The sequence below is a fragment of the Thunnus albacares genome, chromosome 14 (assembly GCF_914725855.1).
Source record: "Thunnus albacares chromosome 14, fThuAlb1.1, whole genome shotgun sequence".
Classification (NCBI taxonomy): Eukaryota; Metazoa; Chordata; class Actinopteri; order Scombriformes; family Scombridae; genus Thunnus; species Thunnus albacares.
In genome coordinates this window covers 8,918,155-8,937,955 of record NC_058119.1, presented here as the reverse complement: position 1 = coordinate 8,937,955, position 19,801 = coordinate 8,918,155, and the positions used below count along the sequence as shown (strand labels likewise).

General features: G+C 41.9%; 1 protein-coding gene across 1 annotated transcript; it reads right to left on the bottom strand.

The window, feature by feature from the left end:
* Nucleotides 1-12,202: 12,202 nt before the first annotated feature.
* LOC122996545 (transmembrane protein 121) lies at nucleotides 12,203-18,533 on the bottom strand. The gene is made up of 2 exons (XM_044372029.1): nucleotides 14,247-18,533; nucleotides 12,203-13,962 (listed from the first exon to the last, which is right to left on the bottom strand). The coding sequence occupies exon 2, from the start codon at nucleotides 13,755-13,757 to the stop codon at nucleotides 12,804-12,806; it is 954 nt and encodes a 317-aa protein (XP_044227964.1). The 5' UTR covers nucleotides 13,758-13,962; nucleotides 14,247-18,533; the 3' UTR covers nucleotides 12,203-12,803.
* Between the last annotated feature and the right edge of the window lie 1,268 nt (nucleotides 18,534-19,801).

Here is a 19,801-nt window from a genome sequence, read left to right as displayed (position 1 = left end):
GGATAAGCATGTAAGCACAACCTCTCGCCTCATAAATTCCCGATTAACCGAGAAAAAACACCCCTCTGCTTGAACGACACATAATTGATGAAAATTCAGAAATCATCTGCATAAAATCTCCTCATTTACTTCCCGCGCTCATCCGTCTCCTCCTCTGTACATATCAGCTTTAGGGTTCTGGTTTCTGACCTAATCTCTATCACATTACATTGTCCATCCCCCGACCTTCATCCACAACGCTTCATCTTGATTTTCTACTTTCCTGTCGCTAATTAGGTTACACAAGCGCAGGTTCATGAAGGAGTTGTCAGATGGAATGATTAAATCCTACAAGGTCGTGTGGGTGTCAAAGCTGGAAGTGAAATAGTATGTGATTGTATGTTAAGGCTTCACCTACACAGAATGGTGTGATCTCAAATGTAAATTGCTCATCAAAGCATGCGGTGCATGATTGGCTCTTTTTAGCTACACTATTTTATCAGCTTGGCAACTTGGCAGCTTAATATATGCCTACTGCTCATTGTCCAACACTGTTTCAGAATTTACGGTTTAACAAGCTTATAAATAATCCCCCTTGTGTCCACAGATACAAAGAAGGTTAGGGAATGTCACTACATGGACATCGCGAGGCAGATTCAGTGGCAAATGGCTCCTGCCCCGTCGCTATCTTGGCTAAACAATTTCCCTGGAGATATCTCTGCTAGAAGGGTCATTCCTGTTTGGTGAGCTTGTGACTCATCCTCCTTCTGTTCCCACCATCCCGGTGGCCGCAGTAAAGCTCAGCTCGCTGCTTGCATCTATAAAAGTTCTTTGGACTGCCTTCTGTGAACAGCAGCAACCCCCGTTCCCTCTCCTCCACACATCCTTCACTGAGCTGCAAGCTACTCCGTCTCACTCTGTCCGCCCTACCCCCTCCCCAAGCCTGCTGCCGCTGTCCCAGCTCTCTCCAGAGGACACTTTATCTATACCACCCTGGCAGTCTGGCAGTATATATTATAGTCATTTATAACCAGCTGATACACCTTTGATCGTTTCACTTCACATTAATAAAGTTGCTCTAATGATCAGCAGCCTCACGTCACATCTCTTTAATGAGAAGTTAAATGTCAAAAACTGTCTGCATCATCAAAAGTCCTCGGAGTCTGTTTATAGTTTACAGATGTTTGCACTATGGTAAACTAATTTACTGTTGAGTATAGACTATACGCTACATAATATTAAGTCAGCTTGAAGCAACTGCAAGTTTTTAAACTGGTTATGAAACAGTCTCCATTTAATACTGATGCCTCTATATGATCCACATAAGCAAACAAGACCATCAGCAAGAAGATTGGCTATTGCTATATAGTTATTGTAAATGTCTGCCACTGAGTTAGATTCCTCGCAGAATCAGACCAGAAGAGCCTATGGATGCATCTCAAGTCTATTATTTGATCTTGCTCCTCGCTCCTCGCTTGTACCGGAAGTTGTTCTGGTCCGTCATTTTGAAGGCTGTCTCAAGTCTCTTATTCCTGCTCTGAGGAGCAAGGAGCAAGGAGAGATCTCTGGGGATCAGTGAGGATACACAAGAGCAGCCTTCATGGATGTCTTTTACCTGCTGACACGCCCCCTCATTGAATATCAGTTATTGATTGGACGCTGCAGCTGAGCGGATTGATCTGATACATCACAACATCACTGCAGTTTCATACTGGAGTGAAGACAATTAACAGAGTAAACTCCCTAAAGTTTCTTCTTTTCATGATCTGTTATTTCCCCCATTAACTGTAATTATGGATAAAATTAAAGTCAGGAAGATTCTGTCTGTCAGCAAGAAACACATTTATATTTTATATCATTTGTCCTCATTTCCACTCAGTCACATGTGAGGCTGAAAATTCCTGAGCGTCGGGTTTGATATCAGTTACATAATTTCAATTTTCATTTAGCCTAATGAATAATTTTGGGTGTTCAAAAGACACCCTAATCATATTCTGAGTTATCAAATGATGAATTTTCAATCAGAATATCAAAAAATACAGACGCAAATAATTAATAAATAATATAAACACATTCTGCCAGTAGAAATGGTTCATGTGCCTCTGAGCAGGACACAGTACACAGCATAAATGCAGAATGCAGGTTTTTATTCATGTGCAGGTGTTTATCAAACAGGTAACAGGCTGCACAGAGAAAACATCTGCTCTGGCAGTGAAAACTGTGCGCCTTTATTAGTGTCAGCACAGTGCACATGTGTGCAGACACAAACTCCATCAAAAGTCGCCGCAGCTGTTAAAGCCGACTGACTGCTGCCGTCATCAGAGGCGGACATCACTTCACGTGACGCTTCAGAGAAAAAGACATCTCATTTCCTTGTTTCCTCTCTCCTCAAGCGTTTTCCTTGCGCCTCTCCGTGCATCCTCAGTGGGAGGGAAACATGGATGCAATTAAGAGACTTGAGATGTACCCATTGTTTAAGAATGTTGCTAGGATGAGGGGAGGGGCATTTCTCTTTGTTTGATAATGTTAGACTTGTTGTCGCCTCCCTAACTCTTTTTAAAAAAGAGGAGAGAAAAAGAGAGAGAGCACGAGCGAGAAAGAGCAGCAATGGTTGAGTGAGCTAGAGAGTGAATGAAGAGAGGGAGCGGCGGTAGTGAGAACAAAGCAGTGAATCAGAGAAATAAAATATTATTTTCAGATTGTTTCACAGCGGTTCTAAAGCACAAATAAACACGCCCCCACACATCTGCACAACCCTGCAGAAAGGTTCCGCCTTGCTGGATTTGGTGTTAATGCAGCCTTATATGTAGCCCAGGTGTATGAACCGTACTAAAACAAAGTTTGCTTTGTTTCCCAATCATCATATTACAATTATTAATCTTACATAGTCACAAACAGATACATTACCTCTTCGCTATGCATCCTGCAAACAGCTGTGTTTAAAAAAGAAAAATAGTGTTAAAAATAAGTAGCATCTGTCTTTCACTTGCTTCCAAAACAAATGTTGTGCTAGCCAGATCAAGATCTTTAAAATACGAGGCGGTGGTGCTCATGGGAAATGCAGTCTTCATTGCTGGAAAGACTACTTTTGTCTACAGGGGATGCCAAAGTGCACACAAAATGAAAGTTCCTTGTAGTAACTTTAATGTGAGCAATATTGAGGTTTCTGGTGTATAAGGGGTTCTAGTTCATTTTATATAATTCGGTTTAATAGGGAATACAAAAACAGGAAAATGCTATTACCAATCATTTCTTGACTAGTTACATAACTTTCTGTAGGGTTTTGTTAAGAATTTATATTTATTCTATTCAGTCTTTTGCTAGTGTAGATGATATAAATATAAAGAACATGTATCCACTGTCAGTTATTTCCTATTTAGTATCACGGCCTTTGAAAATTCAGACAAAAATTAGGTGATGCTTGAATGAATGTGTAGGTGAACGTCTACTGGGATGCTTTTTATGCATATTGTTCACTTTATCTTAGTTGGACAGAATTGCTAATTTGAGATTAATAGAAAGGATCACCGAGCACTGACACAGAATGGCAGAATTTTATCCCTCTTACTGGCAGTGTCATAGACTGCAGAGATAGAAAATGTAAAAGGAAAAAGTGTGGCATTGAAATAACAACAGCTGAATAACTGCAATTGCAAGTTTTTCACATGACAAGCTTCATCAGAAGCCAAGGTCAGTCAGTTCATTTGTCAGACAGCTCTGTCATCTCACACAGAGCAAGTGATGCAGTGTCCCCAAGCTTAGCAATGGCAGCTGCTAATATATGCATGATGGGGAAAAAAACTGCTGGAAATATTTAAGCTACAAGTACTGGGCTAAAAATACAATGGTTTTTTTTTGGGGGGGGGGGGGGGGGGGGGGGGGTGAAGGGGTTGTGCAGGAGGGTTAAATTTTCAGTTAATTTATGCCTGAAATCACAGTAGTAGCAATAGAGAATATGGCTCAGTGATTTTTGAATTTATTGTTGTTTTTTATGAAGACAAAATGTCTTTGTGGACATATGACAAATGTTCCTTTTCTCCTAAGCCTCTCAGCCTCTGGGCGTGTCAGTGTCCGTGTTTGGCAGTAGAGTCTGACAGGAGCAAGGAGAGACAAAGTAAATAATCTGATAACTGTAGCTTACAAGCCAAGAATAGACAGTGTTTCATCAGCAATGGCATTACCACCCTTGAAGTCTGCTAGGACGTGAGGCGTGTGGGGATGCGGGGACACGGTGATGGTGTTGGTAGTCAAAGCTAACCAGCCATGAGTCGCTGCTACTGTCTCTCTGTTTCTCCACTGGAAAGACAAGGAGACCTGTGTAGCAGAATGTTGTCTGGCTGTTAGTCAATGTCACCGTCTGCCTGAAGGCCAGTGTTACGTCTTCATGCTAATTATTTGATTGGCTATCAGCAAAGAAGTTCTCAAAAACAAAAATATATATATACAATAATTCCCTTTTGGGTGCTATTTTTTCTCAAACAAATACATATGGTGTAGTAGTTATACAGTATATGCTGTAACAGGGCAAAAAACATGCTATTTAATTTCAGTCAGACTTTAAAGGCCCTGCACTCCCACACAGGTGTTTTCAAATATTCTGGCTGATTAGACCTCCTCTTGGGTTGAAGTGGGGTGGAGCTCTGCTGGGAATTACATTAAGGCACCAAACTCCATGTACTAATAAGATAACGGTGTAATTTGTTCCACTCAACAAAGCTAACAGGAGAGGCACACAGATCTAGCACACACCAAACTGAAGAGGCCTAATCAACCAAAATAATTCAAATCACCTGTGTGGGTTTACAACTACTCTACAAGTTAAACATGACTTCTGGACAAACTTCCATGCCCACATCTCCTTGATGCAAAGCAACATGTAAGAAAAACAAATTCAATCGCCAGTCATATCCTTTAAGTTTGGACAATGCTAAGGAAACCTTTGGCTAGCAGGCAGGATACTGAAAGTGACAGCTAACCTGCCTCAATTTCAGGTTAGCTGTATGAAGCCAACATTGCATCAAAGCAGATCGGATCCATATACTTAGTGCTGAGTGATTGGTTATCCTGATTTTTTAAAAGCAGCAGAATCTCGACCCGTCTGTTCACATCACAAACATGCTGAGTGAGTCGGTCCTCTCTCTGTTCTCACTCAGGCTCTCTGTCTATGTGCTTAAAGTGAGTCCTGCACATTTCATACCAAATCCTACCCCTCGAGAGAGAGAGAGAGAGGGAATAAACACATTCAGAGCACAGACAGCTAAGCAATTCTCATGGTGATGGTCTTGTTATATTACAGCTATTATATACTATTAAAATTAATTTGAGAATGAAACATTTAAATAATCTACACACAGGGGTTTTAACAAAATTCAACAAAACACCCATTTTCATTTGCTCTATTATTACGCTCGACAAATGACAGGCTCCTGGTGGAAGAGGCATTACTATATAATTGTAGATTAATTGGTGGGGAGGACTGGCCCAGTGAGAGTTGGAAATCAGTTCCTAACAATTATTGGTTGAACAGAAGCACTGACCTGAATTACCGCTTCTCTGTTGATTTGTGACTAATTTCATTCAAACTAATGCTATGATTTTATGTGGCTTACCAGCCCTTTATAAAAAAAAAAAAGTCCTGCAGACTTTAAAAGTGAGAAATGATCTTTTCATAGTTCATAAAGTGCAGTGGAAATTAAGGGCATCGAGTTAGAGGTGCAGTCCAATATTCACTGACCTTTTAGTTCTGTTTTGGTCTTCACCTGCTGGGGAAAATATCACATCTTACAGGATTTGATCAGAGCTGTGAGACTCAACCATAAAGTCTATGAGTCGGCCAAAAAATTAAAACAACAAACATGTAAACTGCATATAGTTTAGGGTTTAGCAGAAACAGCTGATCAGTGATGTGAGTTAAATGTTCGCTACATCACAACATATTCAGCAAAAGTGTTTCCCATTTAATGCATTAACTTTTTTTTCGAAAGGCAACCTCAAGGGAGTGTAAAAACTTTTTTGCAAAGTTTTTTTTAATTTTGCCGTTTCCATCAAACTTTTCTAATGCGATACTTCAAAATAAAAATACATTAATGGAAACATGGCTATTATTTAATATCAGGATCCAGAAACTGAAGCAGCTAAATGGAATTCAGCCTACATTCATTTCATTATTTATACATGTGCTTTTCCCATTATGACATGTTAAAATGTCTTCAGTGAAAAAGGTTTATCTGTAGAGGATAAAGTTTTTTTTATCTGCCTTGTTATCTATGTATCTATTGGATTTAGGTGAGTGATATTTTTATGATACATTGACTTTACAAAGAGGGTTTACATCACTAAAATTTGAATGCAAATGTGCTCATATTGAGTCACAGTGACGGACCATGCATTTGGACTGACAAATGCATACATCAGCAAAATATTTGCTGATGTTTTGAAATGACAGCAGGGTTATTAGATGGAGATTCACTCAGTGTACAGTGTACATGTGTAATTGGCTTTTCCTTCTGTCTCAAAGAGATAGTTCAGATGTTTGATATGAGGTGCTTTTTCACTATTAATAATCGTGTGTTGACACCAGCTGAGTCTACAAACCATGTGAGTGTAGATACTGACAGCCTGTCAAAGAAGAGTCAACATTTTACACCAAAATACAACTCTTGAAAATGTATTTTGTATGCTGAGCCCTGTTTCTCTGTCATGAAACTGTTTTGTTTGTAAAACAGCTCCAACTACTCCCAAACTTGCAGCCAGCCACAATGCGCACTATTCAAGATGAACAAGTGATGAACAGCTGACATGACGGACAAATTTAAATGTTTAACCTAATTAAGTTGATTTTTGGTCATGTTTAACCAAATAATATATTCAGCATGACACAGTATTCCTTCTTTTACTCAAGATGCAATATTTATCATGAGTGATATTCCACCTCCTGTGTGAGGCTCCAGTTAATCTTTCAGGACCCATCTGACCCCAACCAACAATAACTGCTTAGTCATGATTGCCTGGCTGTAGCTACTGCCATACAGCCCAGCATGCTGTGGAAAAGTTATTATGCCAGTTTTGCCTCATTAAAATGAAAAATACCACAGTCACTCCAATACTGACCTTGCCAATGCAACTATATTACTGATAGTATCAAGTTATCTTGCAATAATACAAATTATTATTACAAATGATATCAAATAAGAACTACCATTATAATAAGCATGAGAAAATACCCACTAGTATAACTGTACTAGACAGCATATCACACACTAACCAATGAAGCACTAGCTCAGCTTTCCTTAATGTACCATCTCTGTTGGTTTGAAACTGGCTTTTCAGCGAAGGACGTTTTGGGCAGAAATCCATTTGCCATGGGCTGTTTTTTGGCTGTGTAGCACAGGGAGGTCGCAGCAGGTAAGAGGTAAGGAATCATTGCTATTTCGCTTCAAATTTCTCTCACCATCTGTTTCATTAATGCCTGTGGTGGCTTTTTTAATGCCAGTTCACTCAGCCTTGGGCTAGATGCTGTTTCAAGGTAGACACTTCATCAAAGTGACTGACAGGTGTGATAGAGTGAACTGACCAACTGCAGGAGGTGGAACTGACAATATGTTTCCTGCCACAAGGTGAAATGTTTCTATGACCTAGTCGAAAACTTCATAGGATGGTGCGACAGCAACCACTTTCAGCTCAACATCGGGGTGGACTGGTCAGACAGCACTGAGGCCCTCTATATGACAGGACAAGGCAGGATGTTCTTTCTGAGGAGGCTCAGGTCCTTCAATGTGCGCACTAGGCTGCTACAGATGACCAGTGTCGTCTTTGCTGTGGTGTGCTGGGGAAGTGGCATCGGGACTTGTGGTGCCAAACTGGGCAAGCTGGTGAGGAAGGCCAGCTCTGTGGTGGGGATGTAACTGGAGAGTGTGGAGGCAGTGACAGAGAAGAGGATGAGAGGGAAGCTGAACACTATCATGGACAACCCCTCTCATCCTTTCTATGCCGAGCTGAGGTGGCTCAGGAGCACGTTCAGCCACAGACTCACCCAGCCACGTACTTCAAAGCGCTTAGGGGACTATTTGGTGCCATCCGCCATCAGACTCCATAACGCCACAGCATCCAGTACCTCCTACCTCCACTAACAGACTCAAAACCATACACCACTCAGTTAAACTGTCACCACTACAGATATTGCACATGTATATACAAACAGATACTGTGTGAGTGTATGTAGCTTGTTGGGCTTATACATACAGTGTATACACACGAACATTGCACATGTCCTATTTTATCTTATTTTTTTATTTACTTTTTTGATGTGTAAGTATTCATGGAAATTTCTTTCTTTCTTCGTGTGCTGCTGTGTCTCTCTGTAGCGTTAACAAAGAACCGAAGTAAAGAAGATATAAAAAAAAAACCCTGTCTTTTCATACTGTAAATTGCCTTCCAAAGTAAAGCGAATAGCAAATTTTTCACATCATAAATTAAACCACAGTTACAAACATGTGTAGTGATCGATTTTTCCTTTCATCTACAGGTATTTTTCAAAGCAAACATTCTTTTGGGCCTTTAGGGACAATCACTGTAACATACAATATAAATGGATGACTAAGAAAAAGCCCTGTAAGCAAAAGGGAGAATTGTAAACCTTCTGAATCTTTTATAAGTCAACAATGCTTGATAGAAAATCTTGCGGAATTGCTCAAGTTTAAATGTTAAATCTCAAGAAACTGCCAAGTTTAAATATTGAAACACCTATCCATAATTCACATTTACATTCAACACTTCACAGCGCTCGGAGCGAACGGTTCTCATCTCCGACACCTTACTTCCCTGTTGGGTCGCCCGAAAATTGCTCCAGCAGAGTGACCTGATTATTAGAAAGATGATAGTGTAGCTGCGAGTCAGAGGCTTGATCCTCCATCAGGCTCATGCTTCACAGCTGTTGTTAATCCTTAGTGAACTGTGCATGAGCAAGATAGCGAACCCTGCCCTGTTACAGCATCTCTGCACTCGGATCCCTCTCATAAAATGCGTACCTGTGTGTCTAAGGGGTATATGTGAGGAAACAGTTTTGTAATTACGCTGCCTGTAATTTGGTGATGGAGCGCTCTGAAAGAAAAAAAGATAAGTTGCACAAATGCTTTGACTGAGGAATAGATAATTGCGTCTGTTCAGCAAAATTGTTCAAGGATGTTAAATGTTGCCCAGAGCTAATGTGAACGTCCCTGAAAAAATCTTTGTACGTATAGCATGTTTAGTAGGAATTAGATGAGCCCAGAACTCTGCAGAATAACTTTCAGACCTTTCTTTGCTTTGCTCATGTGCACGGAATCTAAATTTTAGATTAAAGCATTCATTATCATGTGAACTGCCCGCTCCACTCTTTGAATGATGCAAACAGCTTTAAGTTATAGCATTACAGGGGACTCAGTGCAGCTGCATCACATGCGTTTCTCTGATTCATCTAAAAAAAGCATGTTGTTTGTTTTTAGAAAGTGGTCTTTTAAAATCTGATATCAGTTACCCTCCAGACAAGGGAATCAATAGTTGATGAGCATTCATTTTCCGTACGGGTTTGTTCTTGTCGTGCTCTAACATGCCTTCCATGAAAAATACATTTGTTTCCCGGCTCTGTTGCCATCTAAGACTGCCGAAGGTCGAGCTGTGAATTTACTGCAGCCGTTTGTCTTGCTCGCTTGGCACAGGCCGCTTTGTCAGTGTTGATGTGGTAAGTGTGGAGGTGCATCCAACAGCCTTCCCAGTTTATTAACATTCGAGAGTGCAAAGCAAAAAAACATGGTCATCTGGATGAATGCAACATTCATTCAGTGTCTGGCAGTGCGGGAAGGGTGGCGTGCAGGGCTCGGAGGGTGGCTGTAGATTGGGTTGGGTGACTGCCCAAAAGCACACTTGTGGCTTCCAGAGGAGTAGATCTGTTTGTTACTAAAACCATTAGAACATGATTGAAACATACTGGAACGTCATGTGCTAGAAATAAGTGCTATGCAGATACTGAAAGCTGAGGTAGTTCAAATGTGTTGATTTACACTCTTGCCATTTTTTCTATATTGCCAAATATGTAAACATCAGATATTGTGATAAAAGAGTAATACATTCAACGCAGTGCCTGATTATAATATTCCTTTGTTTAATTTTGCAGACTAAAGAATTTACACACTGTACAGTGAACAAAGGCTTTTGGATGGTGCCAAAATGAGCTCATTATTGCTTCTCCAGCCATCTGGTTTTGTGTGACTCAACTGTAGCGCATTTGCATTGCAGAGTTGCAAAGTGGTTCAGTTGTCACATCACGGTGAGAAGGACCCACATTTGAATCCATCAGCAATGTTCTCCTCGTGCTCTTTTTTTCCTCCCACTGTTGAAATAAATGCAGGTCACATGAACTGCAGACTTTAAAATGCCCAAAAATATGAACATGACTGTGTCAGACTGCTTGTTAGCTCTGCGGCAGACTGCTGGCCTGCACATGGTGTTTCCCTGTCCCTCATTTACTGCATGCTGGGATGGATTGAGCTTCTTTTTTTTTTTTACCCTGAATAGGAATCTGTGTATATAATTGTACTGCAACAGTCATGTTCCTTAAATAAACCAGGTGCTGCTAATTGAATAGCAATTATAGAAGACATGATCTGATCCAGTGTTTAACAACAGCTCCAACAAATCAAATCCTTCATTAACTTAAGAGAGAGAACTGCCTTATGGGATGTCTGAAAGGCTTCCGACAATTAACCTGTTGTGTTATTTGTATTATTAAGATTTAATCAAGATTATAAAGTCTAAAGTCAGTTTATACAATGATGAATATCATCTTAAACGTGTACCATTAAGGTAGAATACACAAGAATTACATTGTTTTTCAATTAAATTTTTCATTGTCACGCACACAATTAAAGCTGCAATATGACCCATTTCAGTAGCAGCATTTCCCCATTGTTCATCAGACTAACTCAATTTATCATTTAGCACATTCAATATAGCTCTAAAGGATGAATGTTTTCCTTTCATTACTCCAGTTCTATAAAAACAATACAATCCAATAGTATATTACAGCGTCTAAATAGCTGATGTTTTAACTTCAGCAGCCAAGTACACCTACAAATAATGCTGGCTGCTGCAGTCTTAATGTGATAGCCTGATTTGTGCCACAGAAAGTAGCCACCTTCCTCTTGCTGTGCCTTGTTCAGATGAAAATGTTAGACCAGTTTCTGCACTCTCAGGGTTTTAACAAACACGGACAGACAGTCCTGCTTTAAATTATGCAAGCAGTCACTGGTGAGAGAGAGATTAGGCAAAGGAAAGTAACCGGAGTACAACAGAAGGAACCTATTTTACGAATGTAGTTCATTTTTTACTGTGGCACCTACAACAATATTATTTGCTATTTTGCACTGCGTCATATTTCACCATCTGACCTTACTGCTCAGTTCATCTTTGCCTCCCTGGCTGTGTTAGCAATGGGCCACCCAGGAAAGATTTGACTTCAAGCTGACATCTTTCTCTGCAGCTTATCTTCTGCTTTTGATCTCATTTTTTAAAAGAAAACATTAAAATGTCTCTGTTACTGAAAAGCAAAAAAAAAAAAGAAAATCTGACTCAACTGGTGGTGATGAAGAAAAAAAAAAGATTTCTGGAGGCAAAAAAGATTTGTCATCTTATAAGATATGATGTTTCTTGGCTGTTGTTAGGATTCACATCCCTAGACCAAAGTACCCATTTTGGTCTTTTGTGTGAGGAACAAAATGACAGTGCTTACTAAGATCTGCTGTTGCCACTAAGCACAAGAACAGATAGTCACTGAGTGCCTGAGGAGGATATTAAACAGGTTTGCTTATGTGGGAATCATTTATCCATCTGCAGCGTTACCCCTTGGCTGTGTACTCTATCCTATGGCTACTGCACCACATTCACCCTTTGCAGTGATCAAACACTGCTCATAACTGCAGAGATGTTGTTCCCGTCCTTGTTAATCACCCTCAAAACAACCAGGCAGGGTTGTAATGATCACACTCAAAATGAATGACATTGCAAAGGCACCACTTCAGCAATTAAGTAGTCTCTAATTGTAGATTGAACAGGGGGGAAAAAAATCATTGTCTATTTTCTTTTGTAGCCCAGGTTAATTAAAGAACATTTGCTGAATTTTAATTAAAACGTGAAATATACTCAATTGGTCCAATAACTTTTAAGTGATTTCATGAAAACCCATTTTTTACAGAAGCCAGTGAAAGAGCAGGAACACCTTTATCTTGTACACAATACTTTATCAAAGAATCACATATAAAAACACACTTCGTTCAAGAGAAAGCTTTAACTGTTATTTTCATCTCGTTACTCTGATTCTCTCATTGGTTGCTCCTTCTGACTTTGACGTGTTAAAGCCCTCCACTACTAAGAACATTCGAGCGACAGAAATACACACCACAGCACACAGACCCTTAAGTTTAAGATTAGAATGTAACACGCACAATTCAAAAATATATCCTCTAATCTTGCAGTAGTTGCTTTTTTTTCTTTAGTACAATTAGAAAAAATACACAGTTAACTGAATTCACTGGGAGAGGGAGATGCTTTAACAAAGTCACAAAGTGATACTGTATTTTGCACCATTACAGCTTTGGACACAGCACTGCTCTATCCTCGCTAAGTGTCTGCAATGTCTTATGTGCCATTAAGCATCAATGGAGATCATGATCTCCTGTGTGTTCACATGAGAGTTCACATGCCCTAAAAGGTGTGGAACATTGTGCCCTTCCAGTGTCCTGAGGGTCATATATATCCATATTGACATCTCCAGGATTCGCCTCACCATTCTGTCATGTGTGCTCACACGTTGTCACCTCGGGGAGGGGCGTCTGATCCTGCATGACCACCACTTGGGGAGGGGTGGGGGCAGGGCGAGCGTGGGCCACCGAGTTTTTCTGCAGCTCGACCCCAAAGGCAGGGGGAGCATTCTGCAACTGTCTCCTGTACTGCACAAAGCTGCAGGTCTTTAGGATGATGGCTAGGATGTTCTTTCCTATCAGGATCCCGGAGACCCTGGCGTCCCTGTACAGAATCATGTTCCCCCCGCGGATGAAGAGGGTGATGATGTTGATGGTCACCAGGCTGAGGATGGGGTACAGGAGCATCTTGTGGGGCACGATGTTGATGCCCTGCATGCTGATTTCGCTCAAGGACACGCAGGGCAGAACAAGCAGCAGGATGTAGCAGTAGAAGAACATCAGGCCTTCGGCCCAGAGAGGTAGTCCCTTCTTCTGGGGCTCCCACAGGTTGGCTTGGATGTCCAGTATGTCCAGCAAGTCCACCACCACCCAGAAGAGACGGTTACGGATCTCCTCACGCTTCTTGAAGGCGCGGACGTACTCCATGTGGTCAATGGCCACCAGCACCACAAACAGCACTGGGATGCAAATGGAGAGCAGCAACGTTAGCGCCTTCCTGGCGAGAGCGTCCAGGCTCTTCCTGTCCGCCTTGTAGTTTTGATACACAAAGTAGACCTTGATCTCCAGCACAAAGATGTAAAGGAACCAGAGGATCATGGCGTAGCCTCGCTTGGCTGTTCGCACCTCTGCGCCCACCCACACTGCCACATAACGCAATACAATTAGAAAGCAGATGTCTCCCACCATCACCATGATGCAGATGCCTATCTTACGGGGGCCGTGGTTCTGCTCCACCAGGTAGGCATCAATCAGAGCCATGCTGCTCATGATCAGGATGGTGGACAGGCACACGTGGGGCTTGTTGGTGGGAGGTGGGGGTACCATCCTTGCCTGGGCGAGAGGAGGAGGAGGAGTGTTGTTGAAGAGGGAGTGCAGAGGGTCCTCAGTTCATCCAGTGAGGAGGCAGATCAGATAGTGCTGCTAGACAGCGGTGTTCCCCTCCATTGCTTCTGCCTTGGCCGGAATCCAGGATGCATTAATAGGATTCACACAGATCACTTCAATCAATCTCCGCTTGTGCCCAAGCCACCTGCCGGGTAGACAGTACCCCTCATTTAGTAAATTATGTTCATTGGCAAATGGTCTGTAAACAAACAGGTCCACTATTGTAAAAATGAATAAATCTCAACATGTGTCCACCCTGAGAATCATTCATTAAATGCACAACAGTCAGTTAATCAATGAGTCAAGTAACAATTTCTGTTAACAGAGAAAAAAGCTGCAGCAATGTGTTCTCATTACAGATTCACTTTCGACATCCTTGTTTGCATACAAGCTTCAGCTTCAGAGATAAAAATCCTGCTGAATACTCACTTGTGTCCCTCTTTGTACTTTATCCTAATGACTGGCAGCGAGCGATCATCCATGAGACTGCACTGGGAGATCACAAAGCCCATCTGTAATCCACAGGAGAAGAAAGAGGAGAAAGCACAGGATCCTCTCCTTTTCTGACAGACGTAAATCCACCAGTCATGGATTTCTTTCTTTTTTTTTCTCAAGCGAAAGAGCAATCCCAAAATATTGCCGTCATAATCCACTTACTGCTCAGACTGAATCAGGAGGAGGCATCTTAATGGTCACAAAGACCGCTCTCAATTTCTGCGACTAAGAATAGAGGTTATTTTGTGTTGTGCTTACAGAGGCTTTAAACCCCCAACTTCAAAAAAAAAGAAAGTTATTCTTAGTGGGAAAAATCTCTGCAGTAAGTCCTGCTTAAAAGAGAATTTCCTCTCCAGAAGTTTTCCTCTCCATCATCCAGCATCCATGGACAAAAAAATCTAACATTTGTGTTTTCCTGTGTCCCAGCCTGTAAGTTTTTGTGCTTCAGAAGTGGAAAAGGGGTTGTGGTGAATCTTTTAAAATGCAGCGAGTGTGTCCTTCCCCACTCAGCTGTGTACATGTGTGTTTTCCTGTGAGTGTGTGTGCGCGCAGGTTTCAGCTGTCTCCACGCTTCGTTGTCGCTATAAAATGCTGCCCCCCTGGCGAGATCCTGGATGCTGCGCCGTTTTCTCTCTCCTGCTCAAGCTGCTTTTTTGCCAGGGACAACAGGACCAACAGCGCCAGTGGATTCCCCTGTCTTCACTCAGCATGCTCTGCCAGCACCGCCAGCGCTGTGATACTCCAACGCCGCCCGCCTTTGCCCGTCTGTCTCTGTGTACTTTTCAGCCCTCTCTACAAAGTCAGAGATGCTCCTCTGGTGTGTTCAGAAACACTCCTGGGATTTTTTTTTTTTCTTTCCTTCCTTCTCTCTCGCAGCTACCCTCCTCTTCCTTCTCCCTCTTCTGCTCAAGTAAAGGCACTTGCTGTGTGGAGGTGACGCTCAGCAGACCACAGCTGCAGAGAAGGGGAGAGAGAAAGAGGTAGAGAGAGAGAGAGAGAGAGAGAGAGGGAGAGACAGAACACTTTTCCAGGGGGTGGAGAAAGGCAGGGGGAGGGAAGACGAGCCAGCCTTTTGCAGCTTAGCTGAATGCACAACTTCTCTCTCTCACCCAGATATATTTTTTTTTACTCTCCCTCTCTTCTTTTCACATTGTGTCTAGTGCTGATATCCTGTTTTCTCAGGCTGTTTCTTTTTTGGCTCCCAGAAAAAAAAAAAAAAAGCCCTGGTTTCCTTCCTCTATCAGAAGCCCATTAAGGCACCGTGCATTTTCTCTCCATCGGGTTGGAGGTGCAGAGATGAAAAGTGATCCAGAGTGGAGAAAAAAGGAGGGGTTGGGGGGGTGCTCTCCAGTATGGGATGTAGAAAGCCATCTTCCCAGCAGGCTGTGTGTCTGCAGTCTGGGGAGACATGGGGGTGGCGGGTTAGGGAGGGAGGGAGGGGTGAGGCGTGCAGTGGCTCCTCCTGACAGAGAGCCTTTCTATTGATCTACTGACAGAGCAGTGAATCAGGAGACTGAGATGGGGCCAGAGACCAAAAGAGATGAGGGGTAAAGGGAGATGGGGAGGTACAGATGTGGGGAGAGCAATTGAGAAAAGAAAAAAAAAAAGAAAAAGGGAGACGAGGAGGCCGAGTGACATAATGAGAGGAGAAAAAAAAAGAGAGTAGGAGATGTGCGAGGTGGGACTAAATGTCAAGGGAACATTTTTATCCACTGAGATGTATTAATGCCTGGACTGGAAGATAATACTCATGCAAAAATGTATGAAGGTAAGAAAACATGGTTGGTGTGTTTGCACGGCCATATCGTGTGCTAACACCACTAGCTCTGTTTATCCAGCTGGGCCAATTAGTGATAATCTTTCCTCAGAGGAACCAAATTGCTTTCATTACTACTGTATGAAGCCATTCACTGCTCACTTCATGAATTGCACTTATTGAAGAGTCAAAAGTATTGATTTTACTATGCAGTGTGGCTGCGCTTTCCATCCAACTGCGTAATGACAACTAAACATAATTGCAATCAGTCACGCAGATTTGAAGTTTTGCAGTCATGAATGGATGTGGCTACAGATTTAGCAGCTGCAGATCAGCTGACAGCTGCCATCATGGCTGTTTATGACTTCCATCATCATGCCTTTATCACGGAAGAATATGAGGGGTTCATGTTTGAGAGATGAAGTCAAGCGAAACAACCGTTTGCCTTTTACAAAGCTGCTTTCTTATTGACTGTTTCCTCCGGTTTTATTGACTGTAATTGAGCTACGACAAGTGTGGTGATGAATTATATCCTCCTTTGCAAATTGTAAAGTTGGGATTCCTTCCACAATATTTCTTCACATCTTGCCGTTATGAAACACATGGCACATGGTTCCAATTCGACGCCAACTGCTGCTGAAATGTTACTGCAATACATTTAACAGATTGTTAGCGAAGGCGGCCTGGTGGTAAGAAAAATCATTGCGTAATGAAAGGTCACAGGTCTGATCCCGGTGACAGGCAACAGAGCCCATTAACAGCCACGTGTCCTTGAGCCAGACAGTGAACTGCTACCTGCTCACACGTTTGTTCAAAGTCACTCTGGGTAACAGCATCAGCTAAACTCCTGGGTTGTAAATGTAAATGAGTGGCTGGCTTGTCTGTTCCACAAGGGAACAGCCCTGCGATTTTAATAGTTTCACTCCCCTAAAATCAGTATGGAAGATTGATACGGCACCTCTATAATCCACATTTGTTATTCCTCCCACAGCTCGTCCGCTAATCTATATTTTAGATCTTCATTTACATGCCTTTTGTGATATACAAAGGAGTCCGAGACTACGTTAACCTCTCCATTAAAAAGGGCAGTTTAACTTGGGTTTGGACTTTGAATCACATCTGCTGAATATCTTGATTTATACATGCTCAGCATTTCCCCTTTTGTCTACCTTCAGTCTGTGTTTATAATTCATGAGCGTAGAGGAAATCACATCACTGTCTCTTAAGGGTGTTGTCTCTTTTAGATGGGAGCTGATTTATGCACAGGTTTATGTTTTTTACAGTTAGGTGTCAAAGTTCTCAGTCCTGATTAATGTAATTATGCTGTCATATCAACACGGTGCTATATTTCATGATTTATGAGCTATCTGACAACAAAAGTACATCAAGGAGTCTTGTCTGTCCCCTTCTGCCCTCTCTCCTACGTCCATCAGGCTCTGCCTTCTACTGTCCTTGGCTCCCGGACAGGGACACTGCATCATCACTGTTCAGCTCCAGGCAGGCTAACACACAACAGATAGGAGACGATAAAACACCAGCCACATTCTCTATGAAATAAAGCATCTATAGAAAACAATCAGCAGGTTTGAAGTAAGGAACCCATGGAGTGGCTACGCTGTGACGTTCTCCTCCTGGCTTTTAGTTGTAAGGAAAATGGTTCAGAATGTTCCCTTGACAACCAAGTGCAGCAGCTTGAGAAACATGTTTTCTCATCTTGTCAGGGAAGATATCATGGGAGGATCTCAACACTGCAAGCTGCACCTTGAACTCAGCTTAAATAACGCATGAAATATGTTTTCTAAACATTGTAGAGGGAGTCAAAAAAAAACAACCAAAATGCACTTTTCCATCATAGTAAGAAAATTGTGCTTTCAAGCGCAGTTTCTCTTTTTGGCTGATTGCAATTGCTCGTTCAATCAGTAGCTTATTCTTCCTTTCCTGTTTCTATTTTCTGCTTTACTGTCAACAGCAATCTTTTTATTTTTGCAAGAAATCAGATGAGGGCTGTCTGTCTATAACAAACACAGCATGCACATATGATGACATAAAACAGGACTTCTTGTGTACCGTGCAAATTTAGAACACACACACACATGCTTTTCTAACAAAATCCATGTTTATTGCATCAATGTTCCCCAGAGTGAGATTGAGAGGAGATATTAATGTGCACCTAAGTGCTGCAGGTAGTGGCATAATTACGAGGGTATGCATCAGTGAATGAATAGGCTGATTTGATTTCCTTTGTGTTTAGACTGCAGATGATTTACTTAAGAGTCAAGAGAGGAGCATGATTAATTTCACTGTGATATGCCACGTAAAATCCAAACAGAAATACCTGCCAATTAAAATTATCATGAGATTTGTCACAGCGTTTCAAAACGAAACATGGGGGAAACGTTAGTCTCCGCGTTTGTCATCATTGGACGAGCAGAGAGGGAGCAAGGAATCAAGTTTCAGTGTCACAACATTCAACATGTCATGATTTGCAGGTGTTGTTAATGGGAGGGAGGGATGGAGGGAGGGGTAAAAAAAAAAAAAAAAAAAAAAAGCAGCTGGACACAAACATGGATTAATTGCTTGGGTTTGGCAGCTGGGATTCAGTGTCAGCAAGTTGTGAAAAGATTGGGGGAATTTACATCACCAAAGACAATTTGTACATGAAGCATAACAGTGGAAATAGGACACATAAATCACATTAGCTGTAACCCTGAGTCTGCCATCGATTACCTGCAGGAAATCAAATGGGGGGCGTTAAGGCTTCCCATCCTTACACATCCCCATCAGGGTTCTAACATACCAAATGGGAAACATGAAGCGGACGGGCTAAGCTGTTCCCCATAGGGCTATTAGATCAGAGGGGGGGGGGGAGGGGGTGGACTGTCCTCCGCCCACCAGACATTGATGCTGGAGGAGGTGCAGGTCATTTCAGCCCCTGTAGCTATGATGTTTAACTGTTGGTAAAGATGCGTATATGCTGGCTGGTTTGGCATGACATCAGCTCACATCTGAGACAAAGGAGAGTAGACTGTTTTTTACAGAGGGCTGATGACTACAAGGCAGATCTGCATCTAACTGTATTTGAATTTGATTGATCTTGTTCAGAGTCCCATGTGGGTGGGATGTGCAACAGAGAGGAAGAGAGTGATTGCCACATTATTTCGACAATCACGGGAAATCAACTGAGAGACTTTTTAATATACATTTATGCATATGACAAACCTAAACCTCCGCTTTAGCGTTCCACACAGAGACAAACGCTGAGAATTATTTGCAAAAACATTTAACACATCCACGTGAAAGCAACGAAACTCAAAAGTTCAAGCTACTGTTGTTATATAATGTAACGAGGCGGTTCTTATGTCTCTCCAAATGCTACCTTACACAGAAAACACAGCGAGCGACAGAGCTTATGATTACTGCTCACGAGCGCAGATTTGTTTTTATATAAGCCTCCCCCAGTGTGAGAACAGGTGGGGGGGGGGAGGGGGGAGAGCACTACAATGCATCATCTCTCCTGGCTCATAATACCTTTTAGTCTGAAACACACAGCTTTGGACATGCAAGATGAAACACATGTAAATAATATTTCCCACCGCGGTCTGTCCAGCACAAAGACTCTCAAAGAAAAAAGAGGTAGATTCACTTGACATCAATAATTAAAGAGACATGACGCGGATTGATGTGAGGTTCAGTGAAAAAGTTCAATCGCTTCACTGTGTGTATCAGCAGTCAG